This window comes from Oncorhynchus mykiss, chromosome 9 (genome assembly GCF_013265735.2).
Source record: "Oncorhynchus mykiss isolate Arlee chromosome 9, USDA_OmykA_1.1, whole genome shotgun sequence".
In the NCBI taxonomy this organism is placed as follows: Eukaryota; Metazoa; Chordata; class Actinopteri; order Salmoniformes; family Salmonidae; genus Oncorhynchus; species Oncorhynchus mykiss.
The window spans coordinates 56,996,633-57,017,340 of record NC_048573.1 but is presented as its reverse complement, the minus strand read 5'-3'; the positions used below and the strand labels follow the sequence as shown (position 1 = coordinate 57,017,340).

Sequence of the window (20,708 nt, the reverse complement as noted above, 5' to 3'; positions counted from 1 at the left end):
TAGACATAACTCTAACCCTTACCCTTTTTTTATTTGTACTTTTATTTAACTAGGCAAGTCAATTAAGAACAAATTCTTATTTACAATGGTACCCTACAAAAAAGGCCTCCGGCGTGGACGGGGGCTGCGATTAAAAATGAAAAAAATATAGGACTAAACACATCACGACAAGAGAGACACCACAACACTACATAAAGAGAGACCTAAAACAACAACATAGCATGGCAGCAACACAACATGACAACAACATGTTAGCAACACAACATGGCAGCAGCACAACATGGTAGCAGCACAAAACATGGTACAAACATTATTGGGCACAGAAACAGCACAAAGGGCAAGAAGGTAGAGACAACAATACATCACACGAAGCAGCCACAACTGTAAGTAAGAGTGTCCATGATTGAGTCTTTGAATGAAGAGACGGAGATAAAACTGTCCAGTGTGGGTGTTTTTTGCAGCTCCCTCCAGTCGCTAGCTGCAGCATACTGAAAAAAGGAGCAACCCATGAATGTGTGTGCTTTGGGTACCTTTAACAGAATGTGACTGGCAGAACGGGTGTTGTATGTGGAGTATGAGGGCTGCAATAGGTATTTCAGATAGGGGGAGTGAGGCCTAAGAGGGTTTTATAAATAAGCATCAACCAGTAGGTCTTGCGACAGCTATACAGAGATGACAAGTTTTTCAGAGGATTATAGAGTGCAGTGATGTGTCCTATAAGGAACATTGGTGGCAAATCTGATGGCTGAATGGTAAAGAACATCTAGCCGCTCGAGAGCACCCTTACCCGCCGATCTATAAATTACGTCTCCGTAACCTAGCAAGGGTTGGATGGTCATCTAAATCAGGGTTAGTTTGGCAGCTGAGGTGAAAGAGGAGCGAGGACAACAGAGGAAACCAAGTCTAGATTTAACCTTAGCCTGCAGCTTTGATATGTGCTGAGAGAAGGATAGTGTACCATCTAGCCATACTCCCAAGTACTTGTATGAGGTGACTACCTCAAGCTCTAAACCCTCAGAGGTAGTAATAACACCGGTTGGGAGGGGGTCATTTTTCTTTCCAAACCACATGACCTTTGTTTTGGAGGTGTTCCGAACAAGGTTACGGGCAGAGAAAGCTTGTTGGACTCGAAGAAAGCTTTGTTGTAGAGTGTTTAAAAACCTCTTTTAATCTTGTAACTAGGGGGCAGTATTTTCATTTTTGGAAAAATAACGTTCCCAAAGTAAACAGGATATTTTGTCAGGACAAGATGCTAGAATATGCATATAATTGACAGCTTAGGATAGAAAACACTCTAACATTTCCAAAACTGTAAAAATATTGTCTGTGAGTATAACATAACTGATATTGCAGGCGAAAGCCTGAGAAAAATCCAATCCGGAAGTGACTCATGTTTTGAAAGCTCTGCGTTCCGATGCGTCCCTATTGAGCAGTGAATGGGCTATCAACCAGATTACTTTTTCTACATATTCCCCAAGGTGTCTACAGCATTGTGACATAGTTTTACGCCTTTATGTTGAAGAATACCCGTAAGCGGCTACATTGTGTAAGTGGTCACCTGATGGCTCTCAGAGTGATTCTCGTGTAAAATACAGAGGTAGCCATTTTTCCTTTCGCTCCTACTGAAAAACCAATTGTCCCGTTGGATATATTATCAAATAGATATTTGAAAAACACCTTGAGGATTGATTATAAACAACATTTGCCATGTTTCTGTCGATATTATGGAGCTAATTTGGAATATTTTTCGGCGTTTTCGTGACCGTAATTTCCGGTCGATTTCTCAGCCAAACGTGAAGAACAAACGGAGCTATTTAGCCTACAAAAATAATATTTTTTGGAAAAAAGGAACATTTGCTATCTAACTGGGAGTCTCGTGAGTGAAAACATCCTAAGCTCATCAAAGGTAAACGATTTAATTTGATTGCTTTTCTGATTTTCGTGACCAAGTTACCTGCTGCTAGCTGGACATTATGTTATGCTAGGCTATCGAAAAATTTACACAAATGCTTGTCTTGCTTTGGCTGTAAAGCATATTTTGAAATTCTGAGATGACAGGGTGATTAACAAAAGGCTAAGCTGTGTTTCAATATATTTCACTTGTGATTTTCATGAATAGGAATATTATAGTAATATCTAGTAATATTTATGTCCGTTGCGTTATGCTAATTAGTGTCAGTCGATGATTACGCTCCCGGATCCGGGATGGGTAGTATTGGATCCGTCCCTTTTTTCAATTTTCACCTAAATGTCATATGTCATACCCAAATATAGCCTGTAGCTCAGGACCTGAAGCAAGGATATGCATATTCTTGATACCATTTGAAAGGAAACACTTTGAAGTTTGTGGAAATGTTAAATCTAAAAAAGATAATACAAAGAAAAAAACGTGCGTTTAAAAAAAATTGTACCATCATCTTTGAAATGCAAGAGAAAGGCCCTAATGTATTATGCCAAGTTCATAACTGTGCACTCTCCTCAAACAATATGGTATTATTTTACTGTAATAGCTACTGTAAAGTGGACAGTGCAGTTTGATTAACAAGAATTTCAGCTTTCTGCCAATATCAGATATGTCTATGTCCTGAAAAATGTTTTTGTTACTTACAACCTCATGCTAATCACATTAGCCTACGTTAGCTCAACCGATCCTGTAGAGGTTTTAACAACTTGGGGCTAGCCATTGTAAGTTCAGAGTCACTCGCCCCAACAGAGCGGAGAGGGGTGGGGGTACCTGTAACAGACAGGGGGAGACAGGCCAGGGTAGACGGTGAACAGATCGCCAGGTGGAATCCAAGCAGCAGTGCAGCAGGCAACGGGAGTAGGTGTCACACCCACTTGGGAGAAGCTTTTTTCGGGAGGCAGATTCCTTGTAGAATATCCCAGCTAGCTAGCTAACGTAGCTATCAAGTCTATGTCCACCATTTTTTCCCACATGGAAAAGGAGGTCATTAGTTGGCTATATCTCTTCAGTTATGGCAAATGGTCCTTTACGACATCCAAACAACTTGTCCTGTGGCTGTTGTATTTTGGAGATTGTGAGGAGTATATCTTCTGATGTGATCAAAGCCACAATATTGTTTCTTATTGAGGTAATTTACAATTGAAGTGTCATTGCTGCATATCAGTTCAAAATAGAGATGAAACCAGGGGGTACTGTACTGTAACGACCTCTGCACCAATGGGGGGGCTTCAAAGACCTCTGCATTTGGGTGGGAGAGGCTGTGAAACTCTCCTGCCATTGTTGGGCTCAAGGGCTTTGACATCTCTCACTTCACACCTCAGTGCTAATCGAAGTTGCAGCCAGATCTGTGCTGTCCTTTACTTAGCATTCTGTCCTTATAAAGTAATATATATCATTGTAATGTATTTTTCTTCTTGGCTTTAAAACTAGCTTCAGACTAACATTACTCACTCAGTTCCAGGTTGGATGGTATTTTCAGGGTTCTTGTGCTTCTTTTAGTGGTTGTTCGTTTGCCGGAGCATTTGCTGTATAGACCTTGGAAATAATAATCTTTGGTAGTAGGAATCCTTCAAAGTCATTTTGTCCAAAATCAGGTTGTAGGTTTAGAGGTTTGATTTGAAGTGAAGGTTATGTTGTACCCTAACCCTAGCTTAATGTCCACATCCTGGTTCAACCCTAACCCTAGCTTCATGTCCACATCCTGGTTCAACCCTAACCCTAGCTTCATGTCCACATCCTGGTTCAACCCTAACCCGAGCATCATGTCCACATCCCAGTTCAACCCTAACCCGAGCATCATGTCCACATCCCAGTTCAACCCTAACCCTAGAAATATATATTTTTATTTATTTAACCAGGCAAGTCAGTTAAGGACAAATTGTAATTTACAATGAAGGCCTACCCCGGCCAAACCCGGATGGTGCTGGGCCACTTGGGCACCCAATAACACTAACGCTTACATAAAAATGAATGACTTGTCAATAAGGGAAACTATATGTCCAGTACACCTACAGTATTTCTGCAGGATGATCCCTTACTGAGTTGTTACCCTTCATTCTTACTTATTTCAAATGCCCGACAGGGATTTTCAATTCATTATCATGACTTAAACCTCATTAGCTAGTAAAATAGCATCTTGAATTCCTAATTGGGTCCAAGGGGGAGAGTTGGTATTATAAATAAGCAAGGTAATTAATACTGTGAGTATCAGGCTCTATTGCAGATTTCAGCTTCTTATGCCTCTAATACCTCCTTGGTTTGCCACAAATCACTTTGCATATTTAAACCACAGATCCAATTACAGCAGGTTCAGAGTTGGTGATAAGCATGCAGCATGCCGATGTCATGACGTTGGCCTCTTTGGGTATAGCAACCCCATTCCCCATTCCCATTTTGAGAAATTATCACCAGACCATGTTTCTCTCAATCACGGGAGTACAAAGGTTGTAGACCATTGCTGAATATTTTAACCATACCACGTGGTTAAACTCTTAGACTATCGATACCGACAGAATGAGAACAAGTCTTTGACATGAATTACTAGTCTGCAGCTAGGAATTCGGTTTCATTGAACGCGAAGAACGACAACCGCCGAAACATCCATTCTATAATGAATGTCACTCTGAACAATCCCCTCTAACCACAACCGAGAGAGAGAGAGAGAGAGGGAGAGAGACGGACAATTCTACAAAAGACAGTAACTTTTCACCAGCGATCAAGACGACACACTGAGCGTAAATATATATATTGATTGCAATTGTTCCCGACTGAGTGAGCGTTCATGTGTAAAAGATTAGCATTTCAATTGTTATAATTATTAACTCTGTAGTGACTTCTTAGTTGACCCCCACTTCCCTTTTGTCTAACAAGCCGCCATGCCGGTTTAGCGCACTAGACCACATCCGCCTATCACCACATTTACCTTGTTTGTTTGTTTATGCATTTCTGTGAATTACTTAGTTAGTAATACATAAATTATTTAAGACAATTGATGTATGGATGACTCATAGTGAAGACTGGGTTCGTGCAGATAACCAACCATTTACGAAGTTTGGAATGAGACTAACGTGAGGTAAAGTAAATAATTCATTAATTCGAAGACTAATTGATCAGATAAAATATCTGAAAAGTTATTTTAGGAAATTATAACTTTGTAATCTGAATATTTTTCCTTGGTGCCCCGACTTCCTAGTTAATTAGCTACGCTATTAATCAGTTGATCGCATAGTAACTAATTACAGAGAATCTTTGATAAAAACTACCAGCCTTCAGTTAATGATAGTAAAGACATGACACCGAGGTAGAGTGGTGTGGTATGATAGAAATGACTGCTCTGTTGCAATAATGAGAACCCTACCATAGGATGAGTGATGGAGTTAGGCTGGAGAGCATCAATTGGGGCAGAGTATGAGTAGTGTGTGTTGTTCTCACATGGGACATGTGATAAGAAAACACCTACACAATGTTAATAGAGATGATAACTGGTGTACTGTCCCCTCACAGTAACCAAGTGGTATACTAATAGCAAGCATAAAGAGTGCAATTATTGTACTTTCATACAATAGGCTGCATACGTCACCAACACCCACATATCTAGTCTATTCACAATGCACAATAAAGATAATTGAAAGTGATTATTACCTAAGACATCTCTGCACAACACCAGCATATTGGGTTAGTAATTAACCATTTCCTTCAACTCCCATTACCTGCCCTGTCACCCTGCAAAACTTAGGTAAATCATTACTACCCAACCCAGGACATGTATGACAGGTCATTTAAGCATTCTATTGTGCTGTATATTATTTATACAGAGCAAATGTTGCAGAAGAGTGCATTTTACAGGGCAGCCAGACACACTCGTACCCTGTACCAGACTACTGCCACGTCCGTCCGTTCAACCCTGAGAGGAGAGGACCTACACTCAAACTAAAAAAGTGATATCTAGAACCTAAAATGGTTCTTCAACTGTGCCTATAAGAGAACCCTTTGAAGAACTTGTTTGCGTTCAATGTAGAACCCTTTCCATAGAGGGTTCTACATGGAACCCAAAAGGATTTCCCTGCAACCAAAAAGGGGAACAGAAGAAGAACCCTTTTGGGACTATTTTTTCTAAGATTGTAGCCACAGATACAAGCTCAGCAGCTTTCCACTGACAACTCTTTGAATAGTGCCCACCTTTCATCTTCCCTCTTTTTTTAAATGTCTTTTTTTTAATGCAGACTGGAAGTGTTTCATCTGGGAAGGCTATATACTGATATTAAATACCTGGAAATGTAGAAGGCAGCGAGAGCTAGGGAAAGATGGATAGATAGGCAGACATTACATTACATTACATTTTTGGAAAAAGAATAAAGAAGAATAGAGACTCATGTTCCATGTTTTTTGTCCTATTTTTACCAAATGGAACGTTTTTGTTTCATTGCATGATTTCTGCTGTAGTTTGTTGTCACACCCAACAACACATATAGTATATCCATAGCAAAACGAAATCACCATGGGCATTTTGTCACATACACCTCCTCAAGACTGAGTATATGAATTTATGTCCTTGATCAATACCAGTTTTACAGCAGCCTTTGCGTCCCTGTGTGAGCTGTGGAGACAGGTTTTGAGGCTCAGATGCAAATAGAAAACCCATTCCCTTTCTCTCTCTGGTTGCTCTCCTCGCTTTCTCTTATTTTTAATTTTTTTCCCCCCTTTTTCGTGGTGTCCAATTGTTGTAGTAGCTACTATCTTGTCGCATCGCTACAACTCCCGTACGGGCTCGGGAGAGACGAAGGTTTAAAGTCATGCGTCCTCCGATACACAACCCAACCTAGACACACTGCTTCTTAACACAGCGCGCATCCAACCCGGAAGCCAGCCGCACCAATGTGTTGGAGGAAACACCGTGCACCTGGCAACCTTGGTTAGCGCGCACTGCGCCCGGCCCGCCACAGGAGTCGCTGGTGCGCGATGAGACAAGGACATCCCTACCGACCAAGCCCTCCCTAACCCGGACAACGCTAGGCCAATTGTGTGTCGCCCCATGGACCTCCCGGTCGTGGCCGGTTACGACAGAGCCTGGGCGCGAACCCAGAGTCTCTGATGACACAGCTGGCGCTGCAGTACAGCGCCCTTAACCACTGCGCCACCCGGAAGGCCCTCTCCTCGCTTTCTCTCTCTGATTCCTCCCTTTCTCTCTCTGGTTCCTCTCCTACCGTTCCCTCTCTGGTTCCTCTCCTCCCTTTCTCTCTCTGGTTCCTCCCCTCCGCTCTGGTTCCTCCCCTCCCTTCCGGTTCCTCCCCTCCCTTCCTCTCTGGTTCCTCTCCTCCCTTTCTCTCTCTGGTTCCTCTCCTCCCTTCCTCTCTGGTTCCACTCCTTCCTTTCTCTCTGGTTCCACTCCTCCCTTTCTCTCTGGTTCCTCTTCTCCCTTCCTCTCTGGTTCCTCTCCTCCCTTCCACTCTGGTTCCTCTCCTCCCTTTCTCTCTCTGGTTCCTCTCCTCCTCTCTGGTTCCTCCCCTCCCTTCCTCTCTGGTTCCTCCCCTCCCTTCCTCTCTGGTTCCACTCCTCCCTTTCTCTCTCGGGTTCCACTCCTCCCTTTCTCTCTGGTTCCTCTTCTCCCTTCCTCTCTGGTTCCTTTCCTCCCTTCCACTCTGGTTCCTCTTCTCCCTTCCTCTCTGGTTCCTCTCCTCCCTTCCACTCTGGTTCCTCTCCTCCCTTTCTCTCTCTGGTTCCTCTCCTCCTCTCTGGTTCCTCCCCTCCCTTCCTCTCTGGTTCCTCCCCTCCCTTCCTCTCTGGTTCCACTCCTCCCTTTCTCTCTCGGGTTCCACTCCTCCCTTTCTCTCTGGTTCCTCTTCTCCCTTCCTCTCTGGTTCCTTTCCTCCCTTCCACTCTGGTTCCTCTTCTCCCTTCCTCTCTGGTTCCTCTCCTCCCTTCCACTCTGGTTCCTCTCCTCCCTTTCTCTCTCTGGTTCCTCCCTTTCTCTCTCTGGTTCCTCCCCTCCCTTCCTCTCTGGTTTCTCCCCTCCCTTCCTCTCTGGTTCCTCTCCTCCCTTTCTCTCTCTGGTTCCACTCCTCCCTTCCTCTCTGGTTCCACTCCTCCCTTTCTCTCTGGTTCCACTCCTCCCTTTCTCTCTGGTTCCTCTTCTCCCTTCCTCTCTGGTTCCTCTCCTCCCTTCCACTCTGGTTCCTCTCCTCCCTTTCTCTCTCTGGTTCCTCCCTTTATCTCTCTGGTTCCTCTTCTCCCTTCCTCTCTGGTTCCTCTCCTCCCTTTCTGTCTCTGGTTCCTCTCCTCCCTCCCTCTCTGGTTCCCCTCCTCCCTTCCTCTCTCTGGTTCCTCTCCTCCCTTTCTCTATCTAGTTCCTCTCCTCCATTCCTCTCTGGTTCCTCTTCTCCCTTCTCTGGTTCCTCTCCTCCCGTCCACTCTGGTTCCTCTCCTCCCTTTCTCTCTCTGGTTCCTCCCCTCCTCTCTGGTTCCTCCCCTCCCTTCCTCTCTGGTTCCACTCCACCCTTTCTCTCTGGTTCCTCTTCTCCCCCTTCTGGTTCCTCTCCTCCCTTCCACTCTGGTTCCTCTCCTCCCTTTCTCTCTCTGGTTCCTCCCCTCCCTTCCTCTCTGGTTCCTCTCCTCCCTTCCTCTCTCTGGTTCCTCTCCTCCCTTTCTCTCTCGGGTTCCTCTCCTCCCTTTCTCTATCTAGTTCCTCTCCTCCATTCCTCTCTGGTTCCTCTCCTCCCTTCCTCTCTGGTTCCTCTCCTCCCTTCCTCTCTGGTTCCTCTCCTCCCTTCCTCTCTCTGGTTCCTCTCCTCCCTTTCTCTATCTAGTTCCTCTCCTCCATTCCTCTCTGGTTCCTCTCCTCCCTTTCTCTCTGGTTCCTCTCCTCCCTTTCTCTCTGCTTCCTCTCCTCCCTTTCTCTCTGGTTCCACTCCTCCCCTTCTCTCTGGTTCCTCTTCTCCCTTCTTCTCTGGTTCCTCTCCTCCCTTTCACTCTGGTTCCTCTCCTCCCTTCCACTCTGGTTCCTCTCCTCCCTTTCTCTCTCTGGTTCCTCCCCTCCTCTCTGGTTCCACTCCTCCCTTCCTCTCTGGTTCCACTCCACCCTTCCTCTCTGGTTCCACTCCACCCTTTCTCTCTGGTTCCTCTTCTCCCTTCCTCTCTGGTTCCTCTCCTCCCTTCCTCTCTCTGTTTCCTCTCCTCCCTTTCTCTCTCTGGTTCCCTCTCCTCCCTTCATCTCTGGTTCCCATCCTCCCTTCCTCTCTCTGATTCCCCTCCTCCCTTCCTCTCTCTGGTTCCTCTCCTCCATTCCTCTCTAGTTCCTCTCCTCCATTCCTCTCTGGTTCCTCTCCTCCCTTCCTCTCTGGTTCCTCTCCTCCCTTCCTCTCTGGTTCCTCTCCTCCCTTCCTCTCTGGTTCCTCTCCTCCCTTCCACTCTGGTTCCTCTCCTCCCTTCCACTCTGGTTCATCTCCTCCCTTCCACTCTGGTTCATCTCCTCCCTTCCACTCTGGTTCCTCTCCTCCCTTCCTCTCTGGTTCCTCTCCTCCTTTCCTCTCTGGTTCCTCTCCTCCCTACCTCTCTGGTTCCTCTGTTCCATGCATCTTTAACACACGGGGGTTAAATATATGGTCAGGTGCAACGGGCCTCTGAGAATGGACAATACTTTATTGAAATGCAAAACAACTACTAAGAGGAGGGAGATGCTACTGCTGTTAAGTGACAGTGCTGCCAGTCATATATTTCATAAATGTCCTGGCTTATATTCATTTTCTCATGGGTCGTACTTTTTCTGAGTAGCAATTTATATTTTTCTTCAGCCATGTGTAAATTGTGCATGCTATGAAAAAGTACTTTGCTGAATCCATTTCAGAGGGGGAGAGTAATTATTTCTGGTCTGGGAGGGTAAATGTAAACACACACACACACACATGCACTTGCACACCACACACACTCAAGAAGGGACTGTCAAATCCCGATTTAGCTTTCTTGATCAGTGCATTATTAGGACTTCTTAGTGCTTTTCAAAGCCATGTTATTTGCTCTAAGAGAGAAAAGAAAACATTGATCTTACATTGTTCATAACATTCAGCTATTCCATTTTTGTTTTCTCTCCCATGACTCACACAATTCATCTAGATGTAATTTTGTCTTTTGAATTGCAAAAGACAAACTTATGATTGGCATCATATCATGTTATCATCCGTTTTTCTTTTTTGCAGAAACAAATTTGTCATGATTGGCACACAATTTATCATGCAATAGTTCTCTCCATGTTTTTCCCAAGCATTTGAGACCAGAATAACAACGGCCCTGCAAGAACTTTACTGTGTGGGAAAACCTAGTCTTTCAATTTGACACCATGCTGGCTTGTGTTTTGTGACTCTCACTGTCTTCCATCTGCATTAATTTGACATTCTCTAATCTGGTTGTCTCATTTCCTGCCAGTGACAGGGCTGTGGTAGCCTGCTGGCATGGACACAGAGAATGAACTGTGAGCGCGGCCTATTACAGGTCACCTTGAGCGAATCTTCTATTTAATGGTGAGAGGCTGGCTACTTCCATTCCAAACATGGGCTATGGTTTGCCAGAACTTGTGGAGATGTGTGTGTATATGGGAAAGAACCATTCACAACGTAGCATGTGTGCATCCACAGAACCTCGGAAAAGAACCATGTTAACTGCTAAATTGAGCGTCTAGGGCTTTCCAAGTGGATGGCAGTGTGAAACACAGCAAAGAGAGCACAGTGCATTCAATTGCAGTTTCATATTTCGTTTTAGACTAGCACAGCGCACGCACGCACACACACACACACACACACACACACACACAGCACAGATTGCTTGAGTGGGAAAGAGTGTACCCATTACCCATTGAGATAGAATACATGCGGTCAGATCCTCTGGAGACTACTTCACACGTGTTTATTACAGTAGACAGCAAGTCTTGGCATGCTTACGGCACATTTCTAATGAGATGTAGAGAACATTTGCGTCTGAGCAATAGCAGCTTCATCACTGGTGAATAGCCATTTATTGGTCCCATATGGCCCCTGTTCACATCCATTAGGCACAGAGAATCTTAGATCCACGCAACTGTAGAATGTCAATGTTGTGTGTAATTGTCATACATGGGTTGACACTACAGTAGGAACCTCTATAGCAGGGGTAATAAGTCCTAATTCCTAATTTCTCCTGGCTTTCATCGCTTTCCAGACTCCAAAGAAACTGATTTACTACTCTGTTACTCCTCAGAAACTGATTTACTCCTCTGTTACCCCTCAGAAACTGATTTACTCCTCTGTTACCCCTCAGAAACTGATTTACTCCTCTGTTACCCCTCAGAAACTGATTTACTCCTCTGTTACCCCTCAGAAACTGATTTACTCCTCTGTTACTCCTCAGAAACTGATTTACTCCTCTGTTACCCCTCAGAAACTGATTTACTCCTCTGTTACCCCTCAGAAACTGATTTACTACTCTGTTACTCCTCAGAAACTGATTTACTCCTCTGTTACCCCTCAGAAACTGATTTACTCCTCTGTTACTCCTCAGAAACTGATTTACTCCTCTGTTACCCCTCAGAAACTGATTTACTCCTCTTTTACTCCTTAGAAACGGATTTATTGTGGACACCAGGTGTTGTGACCTGTCCAAATCATGGGTTCCTAAAATATTAAGAGCTCACACAAATGTCTTTCTCTGCAGCCCCCACAAACCAGGCCTCCCAAGCCCCTTTTACTCTGGTTTGAAGTGTTACAACCATCTCCCCTGAATGCCACAGAAAGTACATTGTCAAATATCAGGACAGTACCTTATCTTTCCTCAAAATGCAATGAAAAATAGTTTATAACCTCAGCAAACTTGCAGGCGCTTTCAAAAGGTCAATGTCTCTAGCTAAATAAATGTGACCCAGACCTATCGGGTTGCAGGTTGTGTGGCACCTGTGTTCTGACAAACCCAATGTTTAGATTACTGTACAAGACAGGAAGAGGGCACTGGCAGGAGCGTGGCATGGTATGGCAACTTAAATAGTGCGTTACTAACAGAGCCCCTCCTGTTCCTGCCTGCATTACCCCTCTACCCCCTGGAACGACTGTCTCAGCAGGATTCCTGTTCTCTGCCAGTCAACACAATAAGGAAAGAGATCAGGAACTGGCTCATGACCTGCATAACATAATGTGCTTTTCAGGGAGAGATGGGATATTTTGTGCTTTTCAGATAGCACACCATCCCACCCAACCTTTATACAATATCACAGCTTCCATGAGACACATAACTACACAAACACGCACACACAAGTTCTGAAGCCATTTGTCATTAGGGCAGCTGACTTTGTTCTCAGTGATTGATAATGGAAGAGGGAATGGAAATACAGAAAACAATTATATCCTGGCATGGCTCCAGCAGCCGTCACCTGATGAGACACTATTCATCTCCAGCCATGTTATTCTCCATCTCCCCCTGATATATTCATGACGCAGAGATGTGGTCTCTGAGCATGCAGCGTGTGTGCGTAGAGATGGAGTCTCGGAGCATTAAGAGTGTGGCAGTCACAAACTGAGCCACACCGACTGAGCTTAAAGAACGCTCATCAGTTTCACATTACTTTTGTTTAAAGCCACCGAAAACACCTACCAGCTGGAAATAACCAAGCCTATTTGCATTTTTATTTGATTTTAATATATTCTTCAGAGGTGACGATTTCCAAATATAGAGTATATCCAGACTCAAACTTCTCCTGTTCTCGTTGCTGCTCCTCTCAACAAGCAACGTAAGCAACGAACAAAGTGGATTCTGTTGAGTAGTGTGGTTTTTAATGGATCAAAGGATTAATCTGGGTCTTGTCTTATGCAATTAAGAAGATGCATTAAAGAGAACAAACCCCTGTGGGCTGTTGTTGTTTTAGCTGATGGCCTACTGCTTCCACTGCTAAATAAAATCAGGATTATCATTGTGCAAACATGGCCCGTTGTCATACAGGTTCAGAGATAAAGTTTATGTCTCTCCTCAACTCCTGCCAAAGGCTGTTCTCAACCACCAGCCTTGAGTGACGTAAATCCCACTGAAACCACACGGTATTATTGAGAAATCTGGTCAGACAGAGAGATTTGGAAAGCGAAGGTCTTTAATTTGTTTCCTCCCATTCAATTAAACTTGGTCAATTACCATTGTTTAATTATTCTATTACAATTATTTCTGCCAATTAAACCTCTAGGCTGTCTCCAACGGAGCTTCCAATCTCTATTGCTGTTATTTGCAGTCACTTCTCAGTCAAGCTAGGCTGAAACAACACTTCAGATAGCTGACAGGGTGATGTACAATGCACACTCTGAAAAACACAATGTTATGCAAAAAGGCTGTGTGTGGGTGAAGTATATGAAAAATCCTAATTAAACCCTAACACATAATGGTAACATTTGGCAGTCTCCACAATTCTTTCCATGTTGTATTGAAAATGTTTAAACTATATCCTCTTGCTATTGAGATGAGGTGGTGGAATGATGGAGTCAGTCATTGGTAGAGGAAAATGGGCTGTGTGGTCTCCTTTCAATCAGGGGTCAGGAGGTCATCCAGGGTTCAGGAGAGGTCATGTTAGATCATCTCTCCAGGCTTTAACATGATCGCTCAATTATAGCATGAAGCTGACACCACCTCCTCTCCAACCTGAATTTAAACTCTTTTAAATGTCTATCTGGGTTTTGACTCTGAATATGGGTCTCACTTGAAATCGTATATGTTAGAAGACAAATCTACATTTCTATCTAGTTGTGAAAAAGTCCATTGGCTGTATTTGACTAATCTTTGGATATTGCACAGGGTAAGGTGATAGCATTATTATTCAACCCAGTCTCATGGGTTATCTGTTCCATGGTATTACTTTCATCAGCTGGTGATATCCACTGCTGCTCTGCAATTACATTCTCTAGTCGTAACACATTTTGAAAACGTAATGGCATATACGTTTCTCTCTAAAAACTCCACCAAATGGGGAACATTTCATATTTGCCTCCTGATTCACATATAAACTTTCCTTGTCTTTGGTCGACAGACAGGCCTAATTATTGGATTGGTCATACTTGTTGTGTTGTTAGTGTTAGTTGTAGGGGGGGCATCCTGATAGGGAGAAGTTCCGTAGGCAGAATAAGACAGCCACCCTGATGAGGGGGATGGCGGGGGACGGTGTCCTGTAGGCAAAGTGAACCAACCTCCTGATAATTACATGAAGGGACATTATTCAGACTAAGACGGAGGGAGGGCCCCTGGAGGCCTTCTCATCCTGATGATGTCTTTATCTAGTCTCTCACACAAGCTAGGGACTTCTGGGGCCTCACTCAATTAATGCGCAAAACGCACGACAGACATTACTCACATGTAATACACTTGTGATATCTTGCATAAAGAGATACCATATGTTGATATTGAGATAAAGCCTAGAACATACACAGGAATTTAACAGGACAACAACGGGCCTACCAACATACAGTAGCTACATAAATCATTGTTGATTGTGCTAACTTTGCCATTGACTAACCTAAGAAGTTATTTTGAACAGTTTTTACTTGTTTGCTTTTGTTGATCTTTTCCTAGAAGGAGGAACGTGTGAAGTGATTGCGGCTCACAGATGTTGTAATAAGAACAAGATTGAGGAGCGGTCCCAGACGGTCAAGTGTTCCTGCCTACCAGGGAAGGTGGCAGGGACCACCAGGAACAGACCCTCCTGTGTTGATGGTGAGTAGAGTAAGACTAGCATCCCAACCCCCATTGGTATTGCAGGTGCAAGGGAAGTGTGTGCCCTATCACTGATTGGACTCGCACACACAGATGCTTCTTATAGAACCAGTTCTTGAATATTTTTTTTATCAGGGTTGCATTAAAGTAGTACAATATAAAACTTGGATTGTATATAATGCTTCAGCCTTTCCCAATAGATCTGGGATGGCATTTCTCACAGCAGGTGGCCAGTAGAGACGGAGATGCACCATCCCTTTCTTTTGATTAGCTCACTGCAGAAGTATTAACCTGAGAGAATGTATAGAATGTATATAGAACACACGCATTCATCAATGGCATACAGTACATTCCCTAGAGAAGTTGGAATGGTTCTTTGTGTATTATGCACCCTGTATTGATTCGTGCCAGGTCTAAGACAGAGCAGCCTAAGGAGTTGTTGTTTAATAGATGCACTATAAACTTTGTTCGATCAGACTCCTGGCAAAAAAACACGGTGACCCTCTTCACCGTATGGAACAGGTCCAAGTGGAAAACCACTTAGACTAGGACAGCCAAGAACACAAGTTGTGGTCATACTCAACTACCTCATTTTGTACTGTGGAAATGTACTGTTGCTTTATGAATTGTATGTATTGGTTTTTTGACAGATGAGACACAATTTTAGCATCTCTGGTAAAGATCCAACAGAAGACAGTAGTAGCCTATATTACTGCCTATATACTGTATTTTTTCCTATGCTGTGGGGCAGAGAGAAAATGCTAAAATTGTATACTCATTTTGCCATATAGTGAAGCTACATTTTTGCAGTTTTAAAGCTAATCTCCTGCAATTCTGCACATTTTGCAATGACTTATACCATGTTAATGATCTCTGAGTGAAAGTGACTAACAAAATAGTACCCAGTCGGTATTCGGCTGTAATTACTATAGTTAAGTGATAACGCCCGAGAAGCCGGTTTTGGAGGATATATTGGCAGGGGTGTTGTTTCATGTCAGGCTGGCAAACAATGCCAATATATCCTCCAAACACCAGCTTCAAGGGCATTATCACTTTTATACAACAGGTTATCAACATATTCAAATAATGATTGACATATTTTCATTAAAAACGTTATTTGGATACTATTTTAGATATAGTCCCGACACAAATCTAAGGTTTCTACCCAGGTTCTTCACACTCAACAGTTTCCCATGTGTATCAAGAATGGTCCACCACCTAAGGGACATCTAGCCTATTTGACACAACTGTGGGAAGCATTTGGAGTCAACATGGGCCAGCATTCCTGCGGAAAGCTTTAGACACCTTGTAGACTCCATGCCCCAACATATTGAGTCTGTTCCCGAGTGCAAAGGGGGGGGGGGGGGGGGGGCAAGTCAATATTAGGAAGGTGTCCTTAATGTTTTGACCACTGTTTTAAAAAAAATGTGGGGTCCCTTGTGTCGCTTATGCCTGGGGCCGGCCCTGACAGCAAGCATCACTTCTCACCTGCTTGTATGCTTCTTTAGATTCTAACCATTAGGAAATGTTTCCACAATTACTGAGCAGAGTACACAGACAGAGTGAGGGAATTTGAGGTCTCTTTTGTCTGTCAGGACTGACAGGGTATTTTTCTCTGTCAGACGTCCAAGATGTGTTGGACATTTACCCTGTATTTAAGGCAATTTTCTCTTTCCAGAGCAAGAATATGTCCTGCATTAGTTACAGCTATGCCCCCTCTTTCAATTAACATGTCTAGACGTCTGGCTTTCTCTTTGATTTGAAATGCATGTAAGAAATGCTTTACAGTGCCTTGCAAAAGTATTCATCCCCCTTGGCGTTTTTCCTATTTTGTTGCATTACAACCTGTAATTTAAATTGATTTTTATTTGCAGGCGGATTTTTATTTGGATTTCATGTAATGGACATACACAATAGTCCAAATTGGTGAAGTGAAATGAAAAGAAAAAAGTGAAACTGAAAAGTGGTGCGTGCATATGTATTCACCCCCTTTGCTATGAAGCCCCTAAATAAGATCTGGTGCAGCCAATTACCTTCTAAAGTCACATAATTAGTTAGACTGCACACAGGTGGACTTTATTTAAGTGTCACATGATCTGACACATAATCTCAGTATATATACACCTGTTCTGAAAGGCCCCAGAGTCTGCAACATAACTAAGCAAGGGGCACCACCAAACAAGCGGCACCATGAAGACCAAGGAGCTCGCCAAACAGGTCCGGGACAAAGTTGTGGAGAAATACAGATCAGGTTTGGGTTATAAGAAAATATCAGAAACCTTGAACATCCCACAGAGCACCATTAAATCCATTATTAAAAAATTGAAAGAATGTGGCACCACAACAAACCTGCCAAGAGAGGGCCACCCACCAAAACTCACAGACCAGGCAAGAAGAGCATTAATCAGAGAGGCAACAGAGACCAAAGATAACCCTGAAGGAGCTAAAAAGCTCCACAGCGGAGATTGTAGTATCTGTCCATAGGACCACTTTAAGCCGTACACTCCACAGAGCTGTGCTTTACGGAAGAGTGGACAGAAAAAAGCCCATGCTTAAAGAAAAGAATAAGCAAAAATGTTTGGTGTTCGCCAAAAGGCATGTGGGAGACTCCCCGAACATATGGAAAAAGGTACTCTGGGCAGATGAGACTAAAATTTTGCTTTTTGGCCATCAAGAAAAACACAATGTCTGGCGCAAAACCAACACCTCTCATCACCCTGAGAACACCATCCCCACAGTGAAGCATGGTGGTGGCAGCATCATGCTGTGGGGATGTTTTTCATCGGCAGGGACTGGGAAACTGGTCAGAATTGAAGGAATGATGAATGGTGCTAAATACAGGGAACTTCTTGGGGGAAACCTGTTTCAGTCTTCCAGAGATTTGAGACTGGGATGGAGGTTCACCTTCCAGCAGGACAATGACCCTAAGCATACTGCTAAAGCAACACTTGAGTGGTTTAAGGGGAAACATTTAAATGTCTTGGAATGGCCTAGTCAAAGCCCAGATCTCAATCCAATTGAGAATCTGTGGTATGACTTAAAGATTGCTGTACACCAGCGGGACACATCCAACTTGAAGGAGCTGGAGAAGTTTTGCCTTGAAGAATGGGCAAAAATCCCAGTGGCTAGATGTGCCAAGCTTATAGAGACATACCCCAAGAGACTTGCAGCTGTAATTGCTTGTCATGATCGTCGTTGGAAGCATACTCGGACCAAAGCGCAGCGTGATCTGGGTTCCACATGTTTATTGACGTGAAACTTTGAACAAGACCAAATAAAGAAACAATGAAACGTCATGTCAAATGAATTGCTCAAAGGCAACAACGCAAAAACAAGATCCCACAAAACACAGTGGGGAAAAGGCTGCCTAAATAGGATCCCCAATCAGAGACAATGATAAACAGCTGCCTCTGATTGGGAACCATACCAGGCCAACATAGAAATAAAACAACCTAGATTACCCACCCTAATCACCCCTCGACCTAACCAAAATAGAGAATAAAAAGGCTCTCTATGGTCAGGGCGTGACATTGCTGCAAAAGGTGGCTCTACAAAGTATTGACTTTGCAGGGGTGAATAGTTATGCATGCTCAAGTTGTCCTTTTTTTGTCTTTTTTTTGTGTTTACAATCAAAAATATTTTGCATCTTCAAAGTGGTAGGCATGTTGTGTAAATCAATTGAAACACCCCCCCCCCCCCCCCAATTTTTTTTTAAAATTCCAGGTTGTAAGGCAATAAAATAGGAAAAATGCCAAAGGGGGGTGAATACTTTCGCAAGCCACTGTAAATACACCTAAGGTTGCTTCAGTGCTAGCCACCAATCCATCTTCAAGTCATATACTGCTCTCTCATATTGCCTCTGTTTCCACTGGGTGAGACATACTCAGGTCACCTTATGGTTTTGTTGCCTGCAGCATCCATAGTGATTGGTAAGTGGTGGTGCGAGATGGAGCCCTGCCTGGAGGATGAAGAGTGCAAGACGCTGCCTGACAACTCAGGCTGGATGTGTTACGCTGGGAACAAGATCAAAACCACCCGGGTAAGATAACCTCTCATTACAATTTGAATCAGAGTTATATTGGAGGAGGGATAGGTACAGTCATGGGAGATTTGCACCAACAGACCAATATAGAGTTTTATATTGACAGACAAAGGCACAAGGTATTGACTCAAGAATATGAGAGAACTGTCGCTTTTCCTTTTTAGAACACCCAACAACCTGCAAGCAAAGAATACCTCTAACTTTAGATGGGCCAACTGCAAAGGTCAGCTTTGACATGTTCCATCTTCCATAGAGCTGTTAATGTATACCATCTTACCATAAACCATCTAATAATCAATACAATTATATCTGCACTGTAATACACTGTATCACAATATCTGAGTGCACTCCCTTTTGTTTGTTTCAGATCAATCCAAGGACCCAGACATTCAGCTTACCTTACAGTTATACGTGTGAACATCCCTGTATAGAAAGGTGTGAATTCTCAAAGAAACTGCTGCTCAAGGGCACTGAGGAATGATGCAGCTGAAGCATAGCAATGGGGAACCCAGTGATTTCACAATGTTGTAATTTGATGGAACACTGCATTTGGATGTACAGCACATCTGAACTGTGTCTGATGTTCGTCTGAGAATCTACTGCCGCCACTGTCCCAGCTCTTCGTTCTCTGGTATCAGCAAACTCAGATAGACTCGGCGAAAGAGAGACATTTCTGGGTTACTTTGAGGAAAACTTGCCGTGGGGCCTCAGGATTCTGTATATACCATGTTTCAGTATCTTCATGTGAACAAGAACATTGTCTACAGTATGATGGTGGTGAGATGTAAATGATTCCAAACTCTGATCTGTTCTGTTCTTGTCCATGTGTTCCAGATTCCAGACCACAGCCAAAGGTCTAGTGTTTCTTAAACATACAATAACCTATAGGTGTAGATCATGTGAGGATGCAACTGTACATTGGAATCATTTGGCCAATAACAAGACATGTTTATTTTATCAAAACCGTTTTTGTACTTGAATTCCTTAGGTCATCAGTGTTGCTTCCTTTTATAGTTCAGTTATCCATCAAACGGTTGAATGTTTACCAAAAAACACAGTAGGCCTATTTTGTTGTTTTTTACTTCTTTAGATGCCTTATGTGTGTCAAATTCTTCAACAACATATTAAAAGTCTACCATTGCTTTGTGCATAAATATTAAATTAAACTATGGTGTGTTATGTAATTTAAATATCTATTTAGCATTGGCTGCTTGAAGTATCAACAAAATCAGCTTATCATAAGTGATGAAATCTGGATAATAATTGCCTCCACAGTGCACAGATGTCAGAAATCACAACGATCACAATCAACTAGCCTGCTAATTGGGTTAAGTAAGTAGAGGAAATCACATGACCAGAATGCCAATGTTTAATTTGTACATTCAGAGGTGAAAGTAGATGTATTTTCTTACCGCCCAAGTAGCGGTAAAATAAATGACACCACCTATACTTTCAATGCATTTTTCTGCAAAAGGTGGGTAAACTGTCCAGCCCCCTAAAAATGTGGGTAAGCTGCATTGTTTATCCTCCACTACACCACTGTGGTAATGTTAAATAATGGTTGAATAGCCTATAGTTTTATTGGCATTTTGTGTAAATTATTGTGATAGACTCAAGTTTTACCGGTATAGCGTACCCCCATCATTTATTTTGCCGGGACGCCATAATGGACCGTACCGGCCTACTTCCACCCGTGTACATGCGTCTTTTGTATTGGGTAGCCTACTTGACCAGTTGAATCCATAAAACAGTAGCTACAGAACTGCAGCACTCTGGGAATTCTACCCTAACAGACTGGGGTTTTGAAGTGTTCTGCTCGCATTGTAAAGAAGAAATTAACTTGACGAATAAGGACAGTCAATAAAAAACAGATTTACTCTGAAGTCTTCCGCTCAACAAAGGATGCCCAATGGAGCACGAAGCAGATTATAGAAAATATTTTTATATTACAAAGCACCAGCAACCAAGCAGTCAGCAGGCAGATGTAAAACCACCAGACACCCT

General features: G+C 43.2%; 1 protein-coding gene across 5 annotated transcripts in view; it reads left to right on the top strand.

Moving 5' to 3' along the window:
* The window catches only part of LOC110532448 (chemokine-like protein TAFA-1), a 53,989-nt gene extending 33,955 nt beyond the window's left edge, over nt 1–20,034 (top strand). For all 5 annotated transcript variants that reach the window (XM_036988440.1, XM_036988438.1, XM_036988439.1 and 2 more), the window contains exons 3-6: nt 14,522–14,662; nt 18,577–18,701; nt 18,869–18,927; nt 19,072–20,034. In XM_036988440.1, coding sequence (XP_036844335.1) covers nt 14,522–14,662; nt 18,577–18,701; nt 18,869–18,904 — 302 coding nt within the window. In that variant the 3' untranslated portion in view covers nt 18,905–18,927; nt 19,072–20,034. The remainder of the gene's footprint in view (nt 1–14,521; nt 14,663–18,576; nt 18,702–18,868; nt 18,928–19,071) is intronic.
* The last annotated feature ends 674 nt before the right edge of the window (nt 20,035–20,708 follow it).